This window comes from Aulonocara stuartgranti, assembly GCF_965226115.1.
Source record: "Aulonocara stuartgranti genome assembly, chromosome: 15".
NCBI lineage: Eukaryota > Metazoa > Chordata > Actinopteri > Cichliformes > Cichlidae > Aulonocara > Aulonocara stuartgranti.
Genome location: NC_138951.1, coordinates 24,195,914 through 24,218,840, shown reverse-complemented (window position 1 = coordinate 24,218,840; position 22,927 = coordinate 24,195,914). Strand labels below are relative to the sequence as shown.

General features: G+C 39.8%; 1 protein-coding gene across 3 annotated transcripts in view; it reads left to right on the top strand.

Annotated features, from left to right (window-relative positions):
- The window catches only part of cfap61 (cilia and flagella associated protein 61), a 47,971-nt gene that overhangs the window by 3,335 nt on the left and 21,709 nt on the right, over positions 1-22,927 (top strand). For all 3 annotated transcript variants that reach the window (XM_082505950.1, XM_082505949.1, XM_082505951.1), the window contains exons 6-15: positions 539-665; positions 1,772-1,945; positions 2,219-2,298; positions 8,912-8,951; positions 10,118-10,254; positions 11,079-11,205; positions 12,371-12,448; positions 13,140-13,346; positions 15,001-15,129; positions 20,230-20,357. In XM_082505950.1, coding sequence (XP_082362076.1) covers positions 539-665; positions 1,772-1,945; positions 2,219-2,298; positions 8,912-8,951; positions 10,118-10,254; positions 11,079-11,205; positions 12,371-12,448; positions 13,140-13,346; positions 15,001-15,129; positions 20,230-20,357 — 1,227 coding nt within the window. The remainder of the gene's footprint in view (positions 1-538; positions 666-1,771; positions 1,946-2,218; positions 2,299-8,911; positions 8,952-10,117; positions 10,255-11,078; positions 11,206-12,370; positions 12,449-13,139; positions 13,347-15,000; positions 15,130-20,229; positions 20,358-22,927) is intronic.

Below are 22,927 nucleotides of genomic sequence, written 5' to 3'. Positions count from 1 at the left end.
TGGCAGACTTTTTGCACCAGATACCCTTCCTCAGACATCCCAAGGGGATCTGGGGCTGTAGGTCTTTTGCCTGTCACATGAATGCGTAAACCACTACACTACATAGCTGCACTGAAATGTTAGAAATGAACTGTTTTATCAAACTTCCACAAGATATTACCTTCTTATTTGTGTCCACCTGATGAATTGTACCTTTTACAGTCTTACATGATATGGTACGGTTGCTTTTTTCCTGTGTTGTGTTATCTTTATCTGTTTTCTGTGTCGTTTTAAAAACTGTAGATATGTGAATGTATGAGTAACCAGATCTGCCTACAGGTGCAAATGAATAACATGAACCCAAAGCTAAATCTAAATGTAAAATCTTAATCTATGATCCAAAAGTGGATAAAGAGTGTTTGTACAGCTGCAGGGGTGACGATAACTGTCAGGCATCAGGGTTCAGGTTCACACTGCACAGCAGAAATAGAATAATAGAAATAGTACATTGACTGGTGATCTTTTTAAGTGTAGGTGTCTCCATTTTTCCATTTTTCAGGGTTGAGGATCACAATGACATTATACCTCTGTTTGATGAGCAGACAAACCTGCTGTCTATCAGTCACCAGCCGTTCTTCCTCGCAGCGCTCATTGAGGCCGAGGAGCATCACACCGCTGTTTGCGAGGTTTGTTCCATGTTAAAGATTTTTTTCTACTCTTAATTTTGGGTTAATCCTTGATTCACCCCCCCCCCCCCCCCCCCCCCGTGTGTGTGGTTCTAAGCGTCTCATGTGTTTCATGTGTGTCTAAAAATATTGTAATAGCAGCTTTGTGATGACGAGTGACTATCAGAAACCCCGCTAGGGTTCATTCCCTCGGGACTTGGGAGACGACAGATCCTCCTCTCCCCTCCCCGCCCGTTGGGCTGACATGTGTTTGTGGCAGCATATGGCAGATACGAGCTGATACCCAGCCAAAGCATGCTCTCACTGAACATATTGTGTCCAGACATCTGAAGCATTTTGGGCTTTTTGTCTGATTATGTTCAGCGCAATCCAACATTGTCCCAGAGGGTTTTTTCTCTTCAGTCCACCGCACGCCAGAAACTGTTTGTGAAGCTGCAGAATGTGTCGTTCAGTTATTTCCAGCTTACGTCCTGTTCAGATGGTCTGTTAGTGATAAAAGCTTGTCTACTTATGATCAGCAACCAAAACCAGCAAGACAAACTCGGTAGCTGATGCAGATGTGCACAGAAAAAATGCCATCTATTTTTAGTCCTGTTGAAGTTGAGAACAGGAAATGTGAAAGTAGCTATTCAGTGAAGTTTTAGGTGTTTTTTCAGATGCTATTTGTAAAGTCAGGAACCTCAGAATTATTTCTAAACCTAAATATGAAGCACGTCTCATTTATTGAGCGCCTGGTGAATGCATTCAGGAACACAAGTAAAACAATATAAAAACCTGATGAAATTTCTGCTTCTGGGCAGCACCTTCTAGAGATTATCTACACACATCAGGGTTTCTCCTGGCTCACAACTGGTCTTTGGGGTCAAGACAGAAAGCTTAAGCTATGAGTCTGTGTTATCTTATTAAATGTAAGACTGAGCATTCTTGCGGTCATTTGATAAAGGTAAATCAAGCCTCAGACGCAGACTTTTGTGTTGGCAAGAAAAAAAGGAGGAAAAACAGAGGAAGCCAGGAAACCAGAATAAAACAGGAAGTGATAAACCACTGAGAGAAAAAGAAAGCAGTGCTACATTAGTATGATCATACAGCATGTGTTTCTTCTGTAGATTAATGGAGTCGCCGTTGGCTTCATCTGTGCCAGTGCTGATGTCAACCTGAAGTGGCTCCTTGGCAGATTTGAACTGAGTGAGTTTGACGGTTTGATCAGAGAGCAGAAAACAAAACATCATAAAGTTCCTGCTCAGTCTGATGAAGATGAACATAGGCGGGCTGCAGAGCAGGTAAATAAACCAAACCTATCTCATATCTGAGAAATGATTAAACTTTTCTTATTGCTCCAAAACACTCCTAAGATGTTGGACAGCAAAATATGATCACTGCTCAAAACAATATAAAGATGTGGAAATTAAGATGAATTGAAAGAAGCACCCTTCTCTGTTTGTCTATCTAATCCTTCCTTTTTTATTTTTATTGCTCAGATAATTTAAGAACAGATGAACACAGTCGTACTATACAGTCTGAAGTCTGTTTGTGTTTGTTGTCACACATCTCAGCAGGAGGAGGCTGAGATTTCAGAAAAATCCAACACCTTCTGTATTCAGATCTTTGTTATTGACAAGAATTATGAACTGAGGTAAGCTTTCAGAATAAAGCTGACATTTAAAACCTTAAAACCGACAGCAAATACTTCAGATAAGTGTCCTGCGTGTATCTAAAACCTGATGTATTACATCATTACTCTGAGCTCCACATCAGTGTGGCTGAGTTGCGTTTGAATCCTCACCTCATTCCCCTTCTTCCTCTCCAGGAAAGTGCCCCATTTCCCTGTGCTGGCTCTTTTCAATGAAGGCACAAAGCCTTCAGAACTAATCTTTAAAAACACTTAAAAACCTTGTGATTAAGCGATCCACTTCCTTATCACCATCACAGATGACCTTTTTTCCTCCCACACGATTCAAATGCAACATTTTCTATCCAGCACAATGCGCTGAGCATGCGTGTTTGTATGGTTTATATACTACCAGATAGGGAAAAATATGGCGATATTGGGAGGATTAGGGCTGCTCGATTATGGCAAAAATGATAATCACGATTATTTTCACTGAAATTGAGATCACGATTATTTGACGATATTTATTTCGTCCGCCAGAGCTTATATTATTTTTTTTTACATGCTGTAGTGCCATTTGTTGGAGCATTTCACGTTGCTATACATCAATACAACTGTTATAGCCCATATTTTTAAAATGTGTATGTATTAAGTCCATAGTAACTACATTAATTGCAAAAAAGTGCAATAAACTACAAAAAAAAATTGAAAATCGTTTTTGTTTTGTTTTTTTACATATATTTCTACTTGGAGAAATTTAAGAGGTTTATCCCTCAAAACTTTAAATACAAAAAAGTTGCAAAAAATAGTTTACAACAACAGGAAATTTATTTTGAGTGTCTTCATAGTTTTATTTTTGGAGATACAGCAATTTTTATATACTGCAGGAAAAACAAAAAAACAATCCTATGATGCAAATTTGCAAAGAATGTGCATGTGCATCAAAATAAACTATTTCCAGCAGTGCAATTCGAGTTCTAAGGCCTACAAGTAAAAAAACTACATTTTCCGCGAAAATGACGTCACTTGCGATAGTTCGCGTTGACGTCTTTTTCAATGTGGGAAGTGTTATGAACAGCTGATCGGATCGGCAAAGCGTGTTTCTGGAATATTATGTTTTTGTTCCTGCAAGCGCTTTTTATGCAATTTTTGCAAAGCTATATGTGGAAGGAAACCGTGACCTAGGACAAGCTGATGGCATAAGATGTAACTCTGGTTTCATATGGAAAAAAATTTATTGTGCTAGCTTAGCGGTTCAGGTTCTACAGGGATTTAAAAATAGTTATACAAAACGAGCATGCTGCTCTGACCGGCTTTAAAGGGTTAAGAATAACAATGTATTGAATAATGACTTTAAAAAATAATATAAAATAGTGTGCAAATACTGATAACAGTGCAAATGTTTGCAATATAAGAAATAAATGAAAAATGTGAACTTTGCAGTGTTGCTCTGTGGTGCAGCTACGACACCATAGCAAAGTTTACACACTGTGTCTACTTGATCCACATCTGACTCCGCGAACCCATAATGTTTCCACACCACTGAAGTTTTTTTTCTTTACCTTTCTTTTCAACCAACGGCAGTCACTCTCCTCTCCAAATAACTTCTGCTTAGCTTTCCGAGCTTCCCTCGGGTCCTCTTAATTGTTGTGACGCGTGTTCGAAATGCAGAGCAGTGCGCTTGATTTGCCACACAGAGCAGCGCGAGAGTAAAGCATGAGGGAGGGGCTAATAATCGGCTCAGTCATTTTTAATGATCGTTGAAAGCCCAGATCGTAATCGTGATTAAAATTCGATTAATTGAGCAGCCCTAGGGAGGATGTCAGAGGTGGGACCAAGTTATTGTTTTGCAAGTCTCAAGTAAGTCTCAAGTCTTTATCCTCAAGTCTCAAGTCAAGTCTCAAGTAATGTCAGGCAAGTCAGAGTCGAGTCTCAAGTCACTGGTGTAAAAGTCCGAGTCAAGTCACAAGTCTGAAATTTTGAATTTCAAGTCCTTTCGAGTCTTTAAAAAAAAAAAAACAACGAAAAAATAATGTTGCAGTTATATGCTAAATGTAAATATTAGACCATGTAATTTTAAAATCTGTGTTTTTCTCAACACATGACAAAATAGTGAACTTAGAAAATATACACAAATTGTGAAATTGCACCTCTTTAAAATGCAGCTCAATTAAACCTAGCTCCAAGAATAATTTTCACCGACAGTTCTGAGATAAGCTGCATGTTATTCTTGGATGCGGTTGTAGGACCGGCTTTAAAACCGCATGACAAAAATATCATACACATTAAAAAAAACTGTATCACCAACGTAGCCTGGAAAACATTTGCTAGTTAGATGAAGTCAGCTATCTCATCTTAGCATATTTATATGCATATTTATAATCATACGGTTCTTGGAGTGAGTGCATACACTCGTGAAGTTTAGTAACTTCCGGTCACTGCAACAAGCCCAGGTACAGTTTACCGACGGATGGGTACAGGACCTTGAAATGCACCTTGTAGAAAGTAAAGACCATCGTACGTATCATAAGTTTACCAGTCTCACAAATCGTCATCATAAATACACATTCATTAACCGTTTATTAATAGGACCTTTGAGCTCAACGGTAATTAATTAGTAGTGGAAATAATTTCTGGTAGCATCACAGAAATGTAGCAGTGACAATAATATTGTATGCTGTAATCGTACTGGGCAATTAGTGATACAAAAAACCTGTTTTATCCTGTGAATAAAAGTATATATTTTTGTCAATGTACCATAATAACAGAAGCGAAACGCAATATTGTGTCAGGACAATTCACTATTTATGCACAATAAATAAAGGAGCATAGCGCGACAATTTCTGTTCAGCGCCAGACTTACTTGTAACCTATATCACCAATTATGTTATGAAAATGACGTATTAACTACTACAAAACACTGACCTTTGTGTAAATGCTTGGAGCAGACTAACCTGTGAGCTGGAGTGTTCTGGGACGTTATATTTGATCTTGGCTGCAATCCAGGCCATCCGTCGCCTCTTTGTTACTTCGGAAACATGGCTCGAACAATTTCTCTTCAACGACGTAATCCGATAACAACCGATCTCTTTACCCGTCGGCTTCCCGTGGCTGTCATGCGACCGGCTATTGCAGTTAATAATACAACGGCTTCTTGACATTTTTGTGTTTCTTTTTATCGCTGTGATTTCAATTGAAAGCCTGCGTGCGCTAGTACCTCTTGCCACGAGTTCCCAGAATCCTTTGCGGTTCTACCCGTGAATGACGTCACATTTTCAATCTCTATATAATATGCGTGTTAAATTTTATATTTGGGGTAAAATATCAAGTCTTTTCAAGTAAACCGGTTCAAGTCCAATTCAAGTCCCAAGTCATTGGTGTAAAAGTCCAAGTCAAGTCACAAGTCTTAGAACATTTTTTCAAGTCAAGTCTAAAGTCATAAAATTAATGACTCGAGTCTGACTCGAGTCCAAGTCATGTGACTCGAGTCCACACCTCTGGAGGATGTCGAACAAAATGCGGTAATTTGCAAAACAAAGAGACAAGCCATATCACCATATATATCGAGTGTTGCAATATAACAAAAAAAAAAATTATTGTGATATATAGGTTTTCTTCCATCACCCAGCCCTACTTAAAGTTGAGCATTTCCATTTGTACTGTTGTCACAAAAAAGTGCCGTCAGAGTTAATTCTTTTATAAGACATTCTACTAAACCACTGGCAAAGGACTTTTTTACTTGATGCTTTTAATGTTTGCGACTGGTCCCACACATAAACATGGACACACTCTGGATCCAGTTTTGTCACATGGTTTACCTGTTTATAACCTTAAAATGTACACGCAAACATGAGTACATTACCCCCCGTTCTTCCCTCTTTACACGGGTTGTCTGTCTATTAGAATTTTTTTTTAATTTTATTGATTGCTTTTAAAGTTTTAAATGGCCAGGCCTGCCTACCTGGCAGGGCTGCTACACCTATACAGTGCACAAAGGTCTCTCAGATGAACTGACCACTCACTCCTTGTTTCCCCATGTCAAGACTGAAAAACTGGGGGGACAGAACTTTCGCTGTTGTGGCCCCCAAATTATGGAAAAGTTGCCCCTCCATATATTAGGCTGGCCCCAACACTTGAAATTTTCAAATGACTTTTAAAAACAAACCTTTTTTCCAAGGCGTTTTTTGGGGGTAGGACCAGAGTCAGCTTGTAGTCAGTTTTAGTCAGTTTTTGGTTGCTTTTGATCTTTTTTACTTTGTTAATTTTATTTATTTTATACTTTATTGTCTATTTTAATCATGTTTTAATATTTACTGATTCATTTTTTATCTTTTTTTCATGTATTTATTTATTTTATTGCTATTTAATTTTCTTTGTCTGTTTAATGTGTGGTTTAACTTAACTTTTATCACAGTTTTTTACTGGAACGCACTTTGGTCAACCATGTTGTTTTTAAAGTGCTCTATAAATAAAGTTGGATTGGATTCTTGGACATAAAATTTTGGTCCACTGAAGGGGTTGTTTTGTAATGCAAGCTGACCTCTTTTTTTTTTTTTACACCTACTGAATGTCTAGTGTTGACATCTGTAGGACCTCTGTGTACAGGCCATATGCAGTTGTTGTGGACAACTTTGTTTTTATAATGCTTCTATAGGCTCTGTAGACCCATGTTTTCAGAAGGTGGAGAGCATGTTCACTGTACAGAAACAGTTAAGTGTAAAGGAATGCAGAGTAGGAATCCCTGGTAGATTTGGAGCAGAAATGTCCTCAGCTTGTCACAGTTTGCAAAATGTGCGCATAGACAAATACAGTTGAGCATATAGACCAGTACGCACTGGCACAAACTTCTCATACTTCCCCTTGCAACGTCTCTCAGTCTTGCTACCGATCACAGCCAAATTCACTTCCTCTTAAAATCCTTAGTTCTTCACAATAAAATGCGGGACTGCTCTTTTAAATCTCAGAATTCTGACTGTTTCTTCTGAAAAATTTTTTCTCAGAATTCTGACTTTAATCTCAGAATCCTGGAAAAAAAAAAAAACATGTCCCCACTCAGAATCTGATAAATTCTGAGATTTAAGTCAGAATTCTGAGAAAAAATAATGCTGAGGAAAAAGTCAGAATTCTGAGATTAATCTCAGAATTCTGACTTTTTCTCAGAATTCTGACTTTTTCTCAGAATTCTGACTTTTTTCTCGGAATTCTGGAAAAGAAGGAATAAAACAGGTGCCCACTCAGAATTCTGAGATTGAAGTCAGGATTCTGAAAAAAAAGTCAGAATTCTGAGATTAAAGTCAGAATTCTGACTTTTTCCTCAGAATTATTTTTCTCAGAAAAATCAGAATTCTGAGGTTAACTTTAATCTCAGAATTACGTGCCAACTTCTTTTTTCCCCCATTGCCCCTAATCCTCTTCTGTAATTTTCACCTTTGAACATAGATTTCAACAATTTCATTATTTCATTTGAATAAATTACCATTTTAACCTGGTTACAAACAAATAAGTTGATCAATTAAAAAACAGGCAAATGTAAAATAAAAAATAATATTTTTAAAAACCCACATGCACTGACTACATCGATAGGCTAACACATAACAAATTGTGTTTGTTTATACATAATCCATATTCATATGTATCATATTGATAACAACAATGTTGATATTGATAAATAAAAACATATTACATTTATAAACTATATCAATTTCCTGCACCTGTCATAGACGTCCACATGATGTGGACCTAATTAGTCTTTTATATGTATTGTAATTACATGTATGCATGTGTGCATGTGCATATAGATATACATACCCTGTACAGCACTTTGGTATGTGAAAACCATACTTTATAAAAAAATTATTATACTGACTTATTTAATTTACATATGTTATCCTCCCTGCTTGTTGTGTTGCCTGCTTTATTTTTCCCAACACTGTTTTCTGATTTTCTTGTGTTCATTTTTGGATTTTAGACATTTTGTGTCACTGCGATTCCTTTTGTCTTTGCTTTCATCATAAGCATCTAAATTTATGTACATTTTAAGTAAATACCTGAAATTGTAGTATAAAAACACTTTAAGTCATAATCCAGATATAATAAATTGTTTAGTAAAGAATATTGGCTATGTAAGTGATGTGCAGGCCATGGAAAAGTAAAGTAAACACAGCAGCTAAAGTTATTAAAAGGTATGAGGCAACTTCTGCAAAATTCACAGATGTCGACTGTCAGATATCACCGTTTAAAAATGGGAAAAATATTCAGAAATATTACATGTTTTAATTAAAATATGTTTCTCACTTTTTGGAGGCTGTGACTCGGCAGCGCTGGTGGCAGCCGTCCAGAGCTACATCAGTCATATGCCGCGTTAAAGCAGGGAGAGTGACTGTTAGTTGGCTCCTGCTGAGCCCCCCTCACCGCCGCCTCACCTCCCAGCTGTTACTGAATATGGAGTCGAGTCGCTTCCTGCCGAGAGTGAGCACGTTATTAATGAGAGCAATGCTTAAAGTGACAGAGAGCTGAAGGCGAGAAGTCGAGCTGGAAGCAGCGGGCAGATTGGTCGGACAGTTGTTCCACCACAGTGATCACCAGTTTGGCACAGACTCGTAGTTACACTTAACTTCCTCTTCCTCTTCTCTTCCAGATCAGCGGACTTTATTCCTTTTCTGTTCCAGGTTTTCCCCGTGAGTATCATCTTTGCAAGTTTAAAGCTCTGTCAGATGTTCTCTACGTTATGTCAGTGACCCCTGGTTTTTCGCTAGACCTGAGAGTGGTTCACATGCCTGAAAATGTTTTTTTTTTTTTAAGTACATTAAAGCTTTTTTTTAACAAGTGAGAATTAACTTTCCAAAAGTTTCAGGCAATTAAGATGTTTAGTTATTTATTTTTGAAATTTATTTTATTTTAGCAATTTTTCAGTTGATTTGTAATTGATGATGTGGAAAAACAAGAAAAAAGGGCAGGGAACAACTACACTTGGTAATCAGAGAAACTTTGTCTGGAAGTCTCCTAGTCAATAACACCGAGCCACCCACACTTACTTACTTAAGAGGTGGCTATACCAAATGTAGCAACTAACTTAGCATTAGCATTTTGGCCACAGCCAGGAACCAGCTAACCCTCAGTTATGCGCTAACACTAGTTGTCAGCTTCCATAAACCATATGGGTCCAACCCACAGGCACTGCTAATAAGTACTAATTAGAAACAAGCTAGTAAAATACTAGAATTTCACTCAACAAAGCGAAGTACAAATTTCTTAGATGGTCTGTTCCGAACAGAAGACCAAAATCGCAAGGCTGCTCAGTACAACCTGCCTTGAAGTTGTGCTGTTTTGATGGCTAGGCCTGGAGAGAGAAGAAGAATCAATTTGATTTGGGGTTTTTGATCATTAAAAACTGTATATAAATAAAAATTGTATTACGTTCCTAAAACAAACAGAAATCACTGCATGGCTCTGATAGGTGCTCCACAGTTGGACGGGCACTGTAACAGGATGTGTCCATTGAAACAAATCAGTTCATGGAATTTCTTCTCTCCTAGATTTTACACGATCAGCTGTAAGTGGCATTATTGCAAAGTCGAACGGTTTAGAAACCACAGCCACTCAGTGACAAAGTGGAGGACCATCTAAAGTTACAGCGCTGAGCTGTATATTGCATAAAAGTCACCAATGCACTGCATCCCAAACCTTCTCTGGCATTAACATCAGCACAAAACTGCACCCCAGGAGCTTCATGCCGAGCATGGCCATGTAGCTCCTGTTGGTGTAATTTGTAGGTGGCCCAGTGTTTTTGTCCATATATGGATTATTGTTCAGTTGTTGATGTGTGTTATCTTTGTTTGTGCAGGACCAGAACTTCTGCGTTATCACAGTTCCAAATCTGTCCACTGAGTTCCCCCTGTTGCAGAACTTTATCAGGGTGCCGTCAATTCCCACCAGCTTGCCGCAACATGAGCTCTATATCTTTCACCGCGATGGAATCAGGTAAATCTCACAGCTCAAGTTTTGTTTGTTTCCCAAAATCACAAATGAACAACACCGATAGTGTATTTGAACCTAATGACTCTGTCACTTTTAACATTTACATTTCCTCTAATATCCACTGGTGTGGTCTTCTGCTTCAAGGTTCAACATGTTTTGCAGTCAGAGACGCTGTGCTGCATACCTTCGTTGTATTGAGTGGTTATTTGTATTGATTTAAACTCATTGTATTAAATTACTGTTGCCTTCCAATCAGTTCGAAGCAGTCTGGCCAGTCTGACATCTGACAGCCACAAGACAGTTTAACTCAGAAAACTGAAGTTCACTGTATATTTTCTCTTTTTCTGACATTTTCTGCAAACCCTAGAAATGGTTGTGTGGGAAGACCCCTACTAAATCAGCAGTTTCTGAAATACTCAGACCAGGCTGTCTGACACAACAGCCATGTCACATTCAGTGACTTAACCACATTTCTTCCTCCATTATGAATCTCTTTTTGAACTTCAGAAGGTTGTCGTGATCATTTCTGCAGCCCTACATCTATCATGTTACTGCCGTGTGATTGGCTCGTTAGATACTTTGGTTAGTGTAAAGTTGAACTTCTGTACCTAATAAAGTGGCTGAGTATGTTTAGTGAAATTTGAAAAATCATCCATGTACTCCTGCAGTGCTGAGCCCAAGAGATCAACACATTCTTTAAAACAGCATCGATACAGAGCATGAACTGTTCAGTCATTTATAGTGATTATACCATGAAATCATTTATGAAGTCTCAGAGCACTATAGAAAGCATTTCCACAGACTCTTTAAGTGTTTTTTCCCCACAGGTCTTTGAGCGTGAGGCCAGCCGTGGCTCTGGACCGCTCTGCTGTCTCTGCTCTGGTGAAGGATCTGAGTCTGAATGAGTCTTTGCTGCAGGACCTGGACCGCTACTACGAGACTGGCTGTGACCAGGTCAGCCAACAAACACTGTTATTAACACACCTGCAGTCAGATTCACAAAGACAGACCTCAGCTGTGCTTTAGATCAGACAAAGACTCACACATTCAGATATATCTGCAGAAAATGAGTTTCAACTACAAGTTGAAACAACTCGTAACAAGTTCTGTTTAAATAAGACTTTGACAAAACTGGATATGAAAATCACTTTAATATCAAGGTTGTATTTTAAGCAAAGAGGAACATCTACTTCATCTCATCTGTGAAATCAAAGAAAAAATTTTGTGACTCTGAGATTAGCTTATTATGTTTGTAACTCCTGATTTTCTTCAGCCTTTGTGTAACTCTCTGAAGTAAAACTAATTAATGATGATCCTGAAGCAGTAGTATCTGCTTTCCTTTCGTTAAAGATGCTCCAGTGTGTCCTCTGCTAAAGGAAGCATAAAAGCACCTTTGCTTACTGTTTAAAGAAGTCAGACAGCTCTTATTACAGCTGCCATGCAGATACTTCAGGGTCATTTCATTCATTCCAAACCTTTCTTAAACTAACTTGACTAACTTGACCGCAGTTCCAAAATTTAGGAAACATGGATGTTAGACAGGGAATGTTGGCAGATAGGAGGAAACAGGTAAGAAGAGCAAACAGGAGGTAATACAGGTGGAGGCAGGCAGGCAGAAAACTCCGCCCTGCGCACCAACACAAAAACCAAGAGTTAAAAAAACAATATCATAAAATCTGAAACACATCATGAGATAAACAAAGTCAAACAGAACTCCAAACCCAGAGACAACAACAAAGGGTTAATATAGTAAATTTAAGGCGGGTAAGACTCTTTTTGCTCCCCTTAACTTTAAAAAATGAGATGGTGATTAATTTGGACTGTCGAGTGTAACTGGAGCGGTGTGATGATTGTCTTGGAATAACGAGGAATATTGGCTCTTGTGCCAGGGAACAGATTGGTGAGAATTCAGCTGAACGGATTTTCCTCTCTGACTGACACCCCAGCTGTCACTGCCGCAGCTCCAACACTGATAATTACTTCTCAAATGAGAATGCAGCCACTTCATGTGTATTCATGGCACTGGTCTCAGCTACAAGTAAAGTGCACCCTTCTCGTGTGTAGTTCAGTGGAATCACGGAAATTTGACGTGTTTTTGTTTGGTTCACTTGTTCCTCAGGATGCCGTTCCACTGCAGGCCTTCGTCGCCCAGGCAGAAGCAGAGTTAGTTGGGATTGTCATCATCAAGGACGAGCAGGTACTAGAAGTCTGGTTTATTAGTAAAAGTGTGAAGTGTTTGACCATTTAAACCCCCATTCTGCCTGAAAGGAGTAAAAAGATTTCTAATAAAAGGTAAATGGAGTTGCCAGCGAGCTGTTTTAAACACTAGCCTGGCTTTTCACTTCTTCTCTGACTAAAGAGCTGCGCTTTATATGATTAAAGTCTGGAATTTTTTTTTCCGTTAGGAATTGTGCTGCATGTTCATTTTTATGCTCCATCGATCTGCCGCTTTTATTTGTTTTTATTTATAATTTTTAATGCTAAATGGCCAATTAGGACACATTGTGGACATGGGATACTTGCAAAAACAAAAAGCCAACCTTCAACAACAACAGTAAAAACAATTAAACAATATAAATAATTAAGAAAATATTCTATTAAATAAAATACTAATTTGAAATAAGATAAAATAAACAATAAATAAAAAGACAATGTACAAATAAAATTAATTAAAGTTATATTAATAGCTTTAATTAATTCTTAATAATGTAGCTATTATATGACATGGCATACCAATACTTCATGGTCTAATAACACAGTAATAGGCAACAAAGGCAAAAGAACTGCAATAAGCAAAATGTACAATGTAAAAGGAGAAAAACCTAAAATATTACTCCTGAAATTTGTTCCTCTGTCGTCAAGCTCACATGAATCTGTGTCTTTGTCAGGACATCGAGTACATCCGTGCTCACTACAACATCGAGAGCTTCATCTACTTTAGCCACCATGGCTACGATGAGCACGCTCAGATACTCCACTTCGTCCTCAAAACCACCGTCCAACACTTCTCCAAGAACTTCTTTAAGGAGGTTCTCCGGCAGGCTCGCAAATCCTGCCTGTACCTCCGAATCTACCCCCCCTACCACAGCCAGGAGGTGAGTGCACGGGGCTTCCAGGTCCTTGCTTAGCCCTTAACCACTGGGCCACTTCCAGCTGGGGTGCAAGGCTGCTCATTAGTGTAACAAACTAACGAGTGCACACTGTAAAAAGTGTTAAAAAAAAAAAGACAAATCCATTTTACACAGATCATGTGACTATAAAACCCCAGTCTAGGTAGCAAGATAGTGCATGTACAGGTAGTCAGTAAAGGTACACAATCAGTCTAGATGAGATGTGTAAAACATAAGGCCCAGAGGCCAGATTTGGCCTGGGAGTCCGGCCCACAGGTTGGCTTTGGAAAAGGAGTGCATATAGATTTTTAAGTTTCAACCGTGTTTTCATAAGCCAGTTTTTAAAGACCACCTCCCCAGTTTCATTCATACTCTGCAGAGGAAAGTTCCTGTTTTTTTCAGTAAATGCTAAGGAAATGTCTGTTTTTTTACAGTAAGTCCACATTAACAAAAAACAAAAGAAAGATACAACATTTTGTGTAAATTAATAAAAACTTTACACTTTGAACTACTAGAACTTTTTCTCAATTTTGCACATTTACCATGTAGTTTCACAGGTTCAACCCACTTAAGATCGAAGTAGGCTATATATGACCCACGCAACATGTCCTCATCCCATCACGTAACATACCGACGCTATGTTACGGTATGTCGGTTTGTTATGCGTTCTGAGGCATGAGAGCCCTTTGGAATGAATCTATACATGTAAATGTGTTTTACGTTCTGATCATGAATCACTTTGGAAAACACTATAGTGCAAATAGTGCAAAAAAATAGTGCAAATGTACAGTAGGACATAATCATTGGCTGAGTACTCTCTGTTGTTAATGGATTTTCAAAACATTTGCCTTCCTGTTTTTATGACAGGTGGTCTAATAAATTCGTTAAGTAATTCGTTAAGTAATTCAGTTTGTATTAGTTCTGTGTTGGATTATCACTGATTACTTTGACTTAAGTCACAGAAAGTCTGAATAAAGGCAGAATTAGATTAGATCATCCCTGCAGCAGGAAGGGAAAATAAGCTGTTGAAAGCCAGGAGAATTTTTTCACAACCCCGTAAAAACATAAATAAAACCAAATGTTTTTATACTGAGTTTTATTCATTTAATGGTTTCCTCTAATTCAGCAAACTTTTATTTATGGAGAGAGCAGGTTGGATATGGAATTGTGCTCGTGGCCGTCTAACTTGATCAGAGAGACGGGTTTGTGGTCGTGTTGCGCCTGTCAGCAGGTCATTTTTTACAGCAGGCTGCCGGTCCCCGAGGTCGGGGCAGCAGGTGTCGACAGCGCTGCCAGCTCAACCTCTCCACGCCATAATAAGAAATTTCCTCAACGTGTAGAGACCTTCCACTTCCTCTGCTAATTAACTTCCACAAACAAGCACCAGATTGGGTGATCGTGATGTGAAAATGGAATAATGGCAGAAGATAAGCAGAGGGGTTTAAGCTGTGCTTGGGCAGCGTGTGTCAGTGGTGTAACGCTTGTATCATCTAACTCTTCACCCGAGCTCGTTATCACCACGTAGCTTTCCAGTTGCACCCCCCCCCCAAAAAAGCCCCAAACTGATTGCTGTTTAACCTCCGATGGGGTTTTCCCTTTCTGTGCTCACTGACTCCGTGCCCTCTCTCTCTGCACTCAGAATTCCTGCGTCCACCATCTGCATTATGTCCTCAACTGCGCCGTCCCCGTCTGCCCACGACGCCAGATCATCTACCCGCTGGAGGAGCTTGGCATCAACGCCCCGTCTAGGCGGCTCACAGAAGACCAGGTGGGCACAGCAGCAGGCTGACAGGAAGCCTCCTGCCAGGGAGTTTAGATGGCAGGGAGCACAGCAGGGTGCGCATGTGGCCACCAGGCGGTGCTGTTTCAAAAGAGTTCAGACAAACTGTAGGTATGCAAGAGAAACTCACTGCTGGAGGATGAAGTGCACAGTTTGATGGAATGAACGTTCATGTTTTAGAGATGCTTCTGAGCAGCTTTTTCCCCCACACCTACAACAATTTATCACATTCACTTTGAAACAAATGTTTTTAAACTACTCTACTGAGGATTAACTACAAAAGTCCTCCCACATTCATGTGCAAAAAAGCATGATGGACTAATCAGCACACCGTGTTTGGCTCAGAAGATGAGATTTAGTTTTTTAACTTTTAGGGAAATCCTTTGAGGATTTAACTGTCTCAGGCTCAAAGCTGTGTACACAAAAGAGCCAAGACTTCTCAGGTAAAACCTCACAAACACATCCAAACTGTTAAACCTCCACTCAAAATAACAGATGATCATTCAGATAACACCTAGAACCAGTGAAGATTTGTTGCACCATTCATAAAAAATGTAGTGTGTATTTCCAGTTGTGCTCCAGTTTTACAGTTTTACTGATGAGATGAAATGAAATATCAGGATACAGTAAAGACCTGAGATTGTGGCTGCAGTCGATCTTCCTACTTCTTTGTCCTAATTCACTCATTCAGATATGAAACAAACAGTGTTCAGCCCCACTGTCACCCTGAACTGGATAAGTGGAAGGAATGTATACTAAATCTTTGTACACTTACATTTGCTTGTATTGAATAGCTCATAAGACTTTATAAGTGGTCAGTTCTACATCACTCCAACATGGTTATAAGAAGCATGAATCAAGTAAACCTTATGTTGTTGTTATAGAAACGTGGAACGAGGTCATTTCTTTTGTTTCTTGTCATTGTGAGTCCATGTAAACAAATATGCTGTGTCACAGATTGCCCTTCCGATTACTTCACTGCCTCTCAGCGTTTCCATCCATTGCTGGAATCAACCTCAGACATCCTTCGAACTGGCATATATTGATTAAATTACATCAGAGAACTGCTTAAGATCAGACATCTGTGTTGTAGTTTTCCTCCAATTCTATCTTTGTGGTTTGCTTTTTTGTGTTTTAGTGTTTGATAATGTGTTTAGAGTATTTTAGGGAAGGACAGATTGTGTCTGACTCAGTGAAAAGGGTTTAAGGTTTTGTTGAATGAGTGACACATTCTGCCGAGGACATCGATGATTTGGTTCCGAGAATGGCACTAAGGTTTTTGGTATGTTTATTGTTCCAGCATCTTCTGTGGCTTCAGTCTTATAGTCTCAGTCTTCTGTCTGTTCATGTAATCCCAGACTGACTCCATGATGTTGAGACCATGCCCTGAGGGGAGTCAGACCATCTGTCGCAGGTCTGTTCTTGTAACTAAACATACAAATGAAAGGAAAACCAGCACAGAGTGTTTCAGGCAGGTGTCAGGCCATCGCTTTCCTTCAGATCAGCTTTGATGCTTTTTGAAGAGTAATACTCACCTGTTTGTGTGTCAGCTCAGCACTGATGATAATAAAAAGCTGAGGTTAATTATATGAAAGTGAGAGAAAACACTTGCATCATCTTCCACGTGCAGTGTATGCTGAGCTGTCACCTGCTGCCTGATTTCCACTATAAGTTGATTAAGTAAAGGGAAAAAGTGCAACAGAATAAAGAAAATGAAACTAACAGCCTGGGTTTTAGTACCTTGGTTTGTCGCTCTGTTTAAGGCATATTTTCTTCTGTAAATATGAAGTGCAGCTTCTTAAGATGACTTCAGTAAAAGGTGGAGAAAAGCAGGTGAAAGTAGCCTGTGTGAATAATGGCATGGTTTCAGCTGTCAACCATGTTTGGGGCTTAAAGCCTGGCTGATTGATTTTGACATCCTGCACTTCAAATATTTACCCCATGTTCAGCAGCGCTCTTTCCACCTGAGGCGTCACCATGTACACTAACATGTTCATTTCACTCCATCACCCCCCTCCCCTCCCGCCAGCCCCATGCCAGTCATGATTTCCACGCTGCCTGATAACAGCTTCGCCTCCGAGATCTTTGTCCCAGCCTCCTCCCGATGTCGGCCCCGGGATGACTAATCAAATTTAAAGCACCTGTTCCCTCTCTGTCAATACGGGATCATGTTACGCAGTGCCGTGGTCATTGTGTGCGGCAAAGGTGAGGCACCTCCAGCGCGATAAGAGCGGCTGCACCTGCTCCACCTCACATGCAGATGAGACGGGAGCTTTGTTCATCTGATTACCTCATCTGGTTAATTCCTGCAGTATTCAGACAGATGCATCTAGGCATTTAATTTTTCCAGTATATGATAACAGATGAAGGGTTTTTACATATAAAGTAAAGCTCGGTTTCAATAAATGTCGACCTACAGCAGCTGTGTGAGACATCAGCTTAAAAATCACTGTTTGTCTTATCTATTTTAAAAGTTAATAGAACAGACAGATATACATGCAAACAATAATATGAGATTTTTTTTTCTTCAGGGTAAAGGCTAGTCTAAATGAACCAGAAAACGGTCATGACATGATCTTATCTTCAAAATTAAGGCGCACATGATACCGGCTAGTCAGTGTCATCACCAAAAAGCTTTCACAGACTTTTCAGAGCCAGTGTGCTGCTCATTTCATATTTATTTACATATTCAAACAGGATGTCCCAGTTTATATTTATAAATGTAATATAATGTAGAGAACAGTAATGCAGTCTGTTCATACTTTTTCTTAATCATCTTTCAGGTAGTAAAACGTGCTTAAATTAGCTTTAGACAACTTCTCAGGAGTAGTATGTGGGACCCATGTTGGTTTTCTTGAGTGACCGTATTTGGACCAGAGGGTGGAGTTCATCTAATTCTGACAAACTTGTTATCAGTCTGCATTCATAAACTACATGGATGTAACACACAAACGCACACCTGTCTGATAATTAGTGCAAAATAGCAAACCTGTAAAATACTGGAGTTTCACTCAGCAAAACAAGCACAGGCTCAGTTTGCAATAATATAATATAATCAGTCATAACAGCCATACCTCCATACCCATAACTCCAGTATCCAGTTCTGACAAAATTCCCACTGGGAAGTTTTTATCCATCAAACTATCCAAAACACTCTTTTTGCACCAGTTTTTAAACATGCTTTTTTAATACTGGTAAATCATTTTAACCCAGACGTCTGGGGATCGACTCACTTTGGAGCTTGCCTCATGTGGTCGTTAGTGGAACTGCAGATTATTGCATGAAATTCATTTGGTTTTTCAGCATCAGTGGTTGCTGCATGATTTAACCTAGTATTATCTGCAGTAATCACACAATATACATCACATATCGACTCCAAGGCTACTTTATCTCCAGTCAAGCAAAAAATAAAAAATAATGAGCCTGTGCATTCAAAATTAAAATAAAGACAAATTGACTTTTACTGCTTACATAAGTTCCTGAGATGAAACCCTGTTTCCGACATGCTGTACAAAGACCAAATGAAAAAAATGGAAAATACAGTTACACCCATCTATTTTGGAGCACATTTTTCAGGTTTTAACTCTCTGTACAAAAATATTCAAATAACATGAAAGTACACGCTCTCAGCTTTAATTCGAGGACCAAAATGTGGCATTAATTGTTTAGTAATCACAGACATTTTTATAAATAGTCTGTACTCAGAGGCTCGTGCAGCTGGAATAATTGCAGAATGTGGTTTGGTATTGTATTGCTAAAATTACCCGGAGGGCTGCATACACATGGTTTAGCTTCTGCGGGATAGTTTTCCATTCACAATCATGTTAGTAATTAACTTAATTAGTTGTTCCATTAAGTGTTTTTAAGCATTACACACCTCTCAACCTTTTCTGAAATATGTTGCTTCAAAACAAAAGCTTGGTGTATATACTAAATTACCAAACACAATTCAAAATCAAACCTGCAAAGTTTAATTTTTTGTGATTTTTTGATGCTTCAAATTTTTCAGTGTGTGGCTTATTTATCATATAAAATAACCAAGGCTTCTTACGTTTTCCTCCTACAGTCAAACCTGTGCCAAAACACCTCCGTGTATGTGACAGATGTTGGGCTCACATGCCCTCGTGGAAATTTATTTAAATATCACACAAAGGTTAATTCCACCCATGCCCCCCCCCCCCCCCCCCACACACACACACACACACGCGCACACGCACACACACTTTTTTTCTTTTACTTTTTTTTTTTCTCAGTGTTGTTTTCATTCAATAAGGTGCATTGTGGGGCCAATCTGTTTAATTATAGAAAATGAAGGCGACATTAGCTGCCTCAGATCACAGTGAGAGGAGGCGAGAGAGACGATTGGCCTTGGAGAATTGGGAAATTGGAACGGCGTGTTCGACCAATTCCTGTGGGACGCTTTTGTGATTGTTGGAGAAAAGGGTTCCTTAACTCTCAGGTCACACATTTGATCCCTTCCCATCCCAGCGGGCTTTCCGTTTTGGCTAAAATTAAATGTGCTTTGCACGAAATGTTATTCATGCTACTTGTAATTATACGCTTATGCAGGGAGGCAGGACTCTGTATATTTTGGCAGATTGCGTGTCAGCTCATTAAAATTCTTCTTCCCTTGAAAAAAGATGTATAAAAAGTTCATATGCTGTTGGAAATTTGCAGCATTTAATGTAATTTCCTTTTTCCTTTTACGCAAGAAAATCCCTTTGCTTTGAGCCGTTTCTGCTCAAACGCTTGTGAACTTTTTTGAAAACTGGTGAAAAGCATGATTGATGGCGTGTCCATTAAGTTTCACACAGCGCAGACGTTTAGGGCCTAAGATTCAGCACGAGTCGCGCTTGAATGTCACAGAGTATAAAGAGAAAAGCTGAAAGCTTGCAGGCTGATCAGGTACCCCGATGAAATCTGCTGAGCTGTGAATGGGAGAAATTGGACAGGTCATTATGTAATAATAAGTACATTTGCTGCATTTATTTAATTTCCTGAAAATGGTGTCAGTCGTTCTGGGAGTGATGTGTCGCCTCCAGATGGGGGTAAACGTGACAGACCGTCTCCTCTCTTTGTTTCTCTTAGGCACCGTTTGCTCTCAGCCTCGTCAGCAGAAAGTTGACCATGGAGCCAAAGGTCACCATTAATACCCGGATTGTGCTGGTGGGAGCTTCGGACACAGGTTTAGCTTTCCTCGAGGTGCTTTGTTCCTGGTGAGTCTGCCTCTGAACTAACTCCAGGATTGATTGCGGCTGTACTTTCTAAATTTGTGGCAGGAGTGACAGCGTTTTTCCTATTTCACTCTGATCCGATTAGCTGTTTGGTGTCCCGGGGCAAAAATTTGCTCAAGCCCTTATTAAGCCTCTCACAGAAACCTCTCACCATCTGTGCATTGTGTATGTACCTTATCATCTCCAAGTCCCCATCAAGCACAGAGCACACAGCTCTGCTGCACACGGCACACAGCTTCATTAGCTGCTCAGAATCTCACCTATACACTCAAAGTGCTCCCAAGAGTTTCTGTCTGTCGGGTAGTTTGTGGTGAACAGGCGGATGTAAATGTGCCACGTACAAGTGTAGCCCGATGTATACAATATTGTTCCTTTGTGCCATAGTGCCACTGTTGCCACCAACATATGACATATTCCTTCATGAATCATTATAGTCATATTCAATCTGACCATACACACCAGCCGGTTGCCCCAAATACTCACAGGATCAAATATAGATTAATCCACTTCTAAAAGTAGTTCCTGATAAATTTATCATGTTTACTCATGTTTAATAAAAATTGATTGAACTTTTAAAGTTGCTCTTATGGCATTGATTAAACTGATAAAATTAATTTGTGTTTAAGATTACATATTCAAAATAGGTCGCAGTGGATGTCTCCATATATGTCTAATAATGAAAGTCTGTGTAAATGGCACTCAGAATCATCAAGTGGCGCAACCTGTAGTACAGACACTTAAACATGCACCTCATGTTTCTGAATCAGTAACTGTCTGCAGACAATGATGTCTGCTATAAGCACAAACAGGTCACACTGCATGTGGCAAAGAAGAAGAACACGGTGAGGATGCAGGTGCTGTAATAGAGATCTGGCAGATGTTAGAATGAAATGTGTTTAGGTGCCCGAGTAGCCCAGAGCCTCTCACTTGAGCTTCTGTTTCATTTCTTTATCGCCTTTCATGCCAGGAATCCAAACCTCTGGAAATGTCACTTGACTTCAGCTCAGGCGTCTTCTGTTTGCCTCTGTCCTCGCTCCCTGAGATTAACTGCTCCAGCAAATAATAAGAAGCAGAGGGCTGCTGATTCAGAGCCAGCTGATAGCTGCCAGGCAACCAGGGTTGTTGTTTTGAGAGAGCGAGATCTCTCAGCGCTCATAGAGCTGGTGAGGCTGGCACTGCGGCGGTGCCGGGGCAGGCGCACGCAGCTGTCTGAGGCCTGGCATTCAGCGGGGCCAGAGCCGGCCCCCTTTAATTTGCCACTCCACTGTTTCCCCCGTCAGGATCTGCTGCAGCGATCTGTGTTTGCTGTCACTAATGAGTTGACTAATGAGGCAGTTAGTGTCTACTGGACTAATGGTGAGGCGGCAACACATTTAGAGGGTGAAAGATGGGTCAGTTTCGGCCTGCGAGGGGCCCCCCTTATCAGCCTTGCCCAAATGTCCACCCCCCTCCACACCAACACAGATTTCCTTGTGCTCATTGAGTCCACCCCCCCCCCCCCCCCCCCCCCTCTCCATTACTGGCTGGGACGGGGTCAGGCAGATAAAGAGCTCTGCAGCGGCTCAGCCCTTTGCTCACCGCGGTCAGACTGCAGGGTCACCACAGCTGTCTGTCACCGGCAGATAACAGAGCAAATCCAGAGCTGCTGATTTTGTCGCATCCAGACGCCAATAATGGGCCATAATGCCTCGGCGCTGCAACAAAAAATCCATCTTCTGGCACGGATTGACAAGAAAGTTTGACTGTGGTCGCTGTCAGATTGTTGCTGTGTTATTGTGTTGTTGTTATTATTCGCATGTTCATGTCAGAAAGCAACGCTTAAACCAATGCTGACACAAAGCACGGAGGCATTTTTATCTGATCCAGCTATAAATATTGTTTGCTGGGAAATGTGTTTATTATGCTAATATCTACAGGTCAGTAATGTAGAACTTTTAAAGGAAAAAAAAGTTACTTTAGGTGATTCGTCAAATCATTTATATTTTTACCTTTTTGTTTGTTTGTTTTTTTTCTTCAGTAGATGGAAGGTCTCTCAGCTTGCTAGTTATCACATTCCAAGTTAAAGTTATAGCAGTAACTTTATACCCAAGCCTCAATAACACAATCATTTTTTATATGCCTAAATGCTTCCTAGCCTAACATTCACATTTTAATCAACATGTCAGGACTAACTCATAGTTCAATATCTTTGGCATGCAAACAGGAGCAGCCAGGGATCAAACCACCAACCTTCTGATTTGTAGATGACCTCTTCTATTTTATCATACTATTACCTGCTCATTAGTGTAAGTAATGTGCTGGAGGTTGAACGCCTGCTAGCAGCTAACTGCCAGTGACAGAGCGACTTGCTGGTCTTGTGAGGATGCTGATTCATAAAAACTGGAATTTTGCTTATTTCACTAATTTTTCCACCCCCATAGATTGGCATTTGAGTACCACCCACTAAGATGGAGCAGCAAGGTTTATGACTAATACTGCAGTCAGCCTACAGGTGTGATTTGAGACCAACTTTACAAAATGTGCAGTATAATGAGTCATTTAATGAAAGCATT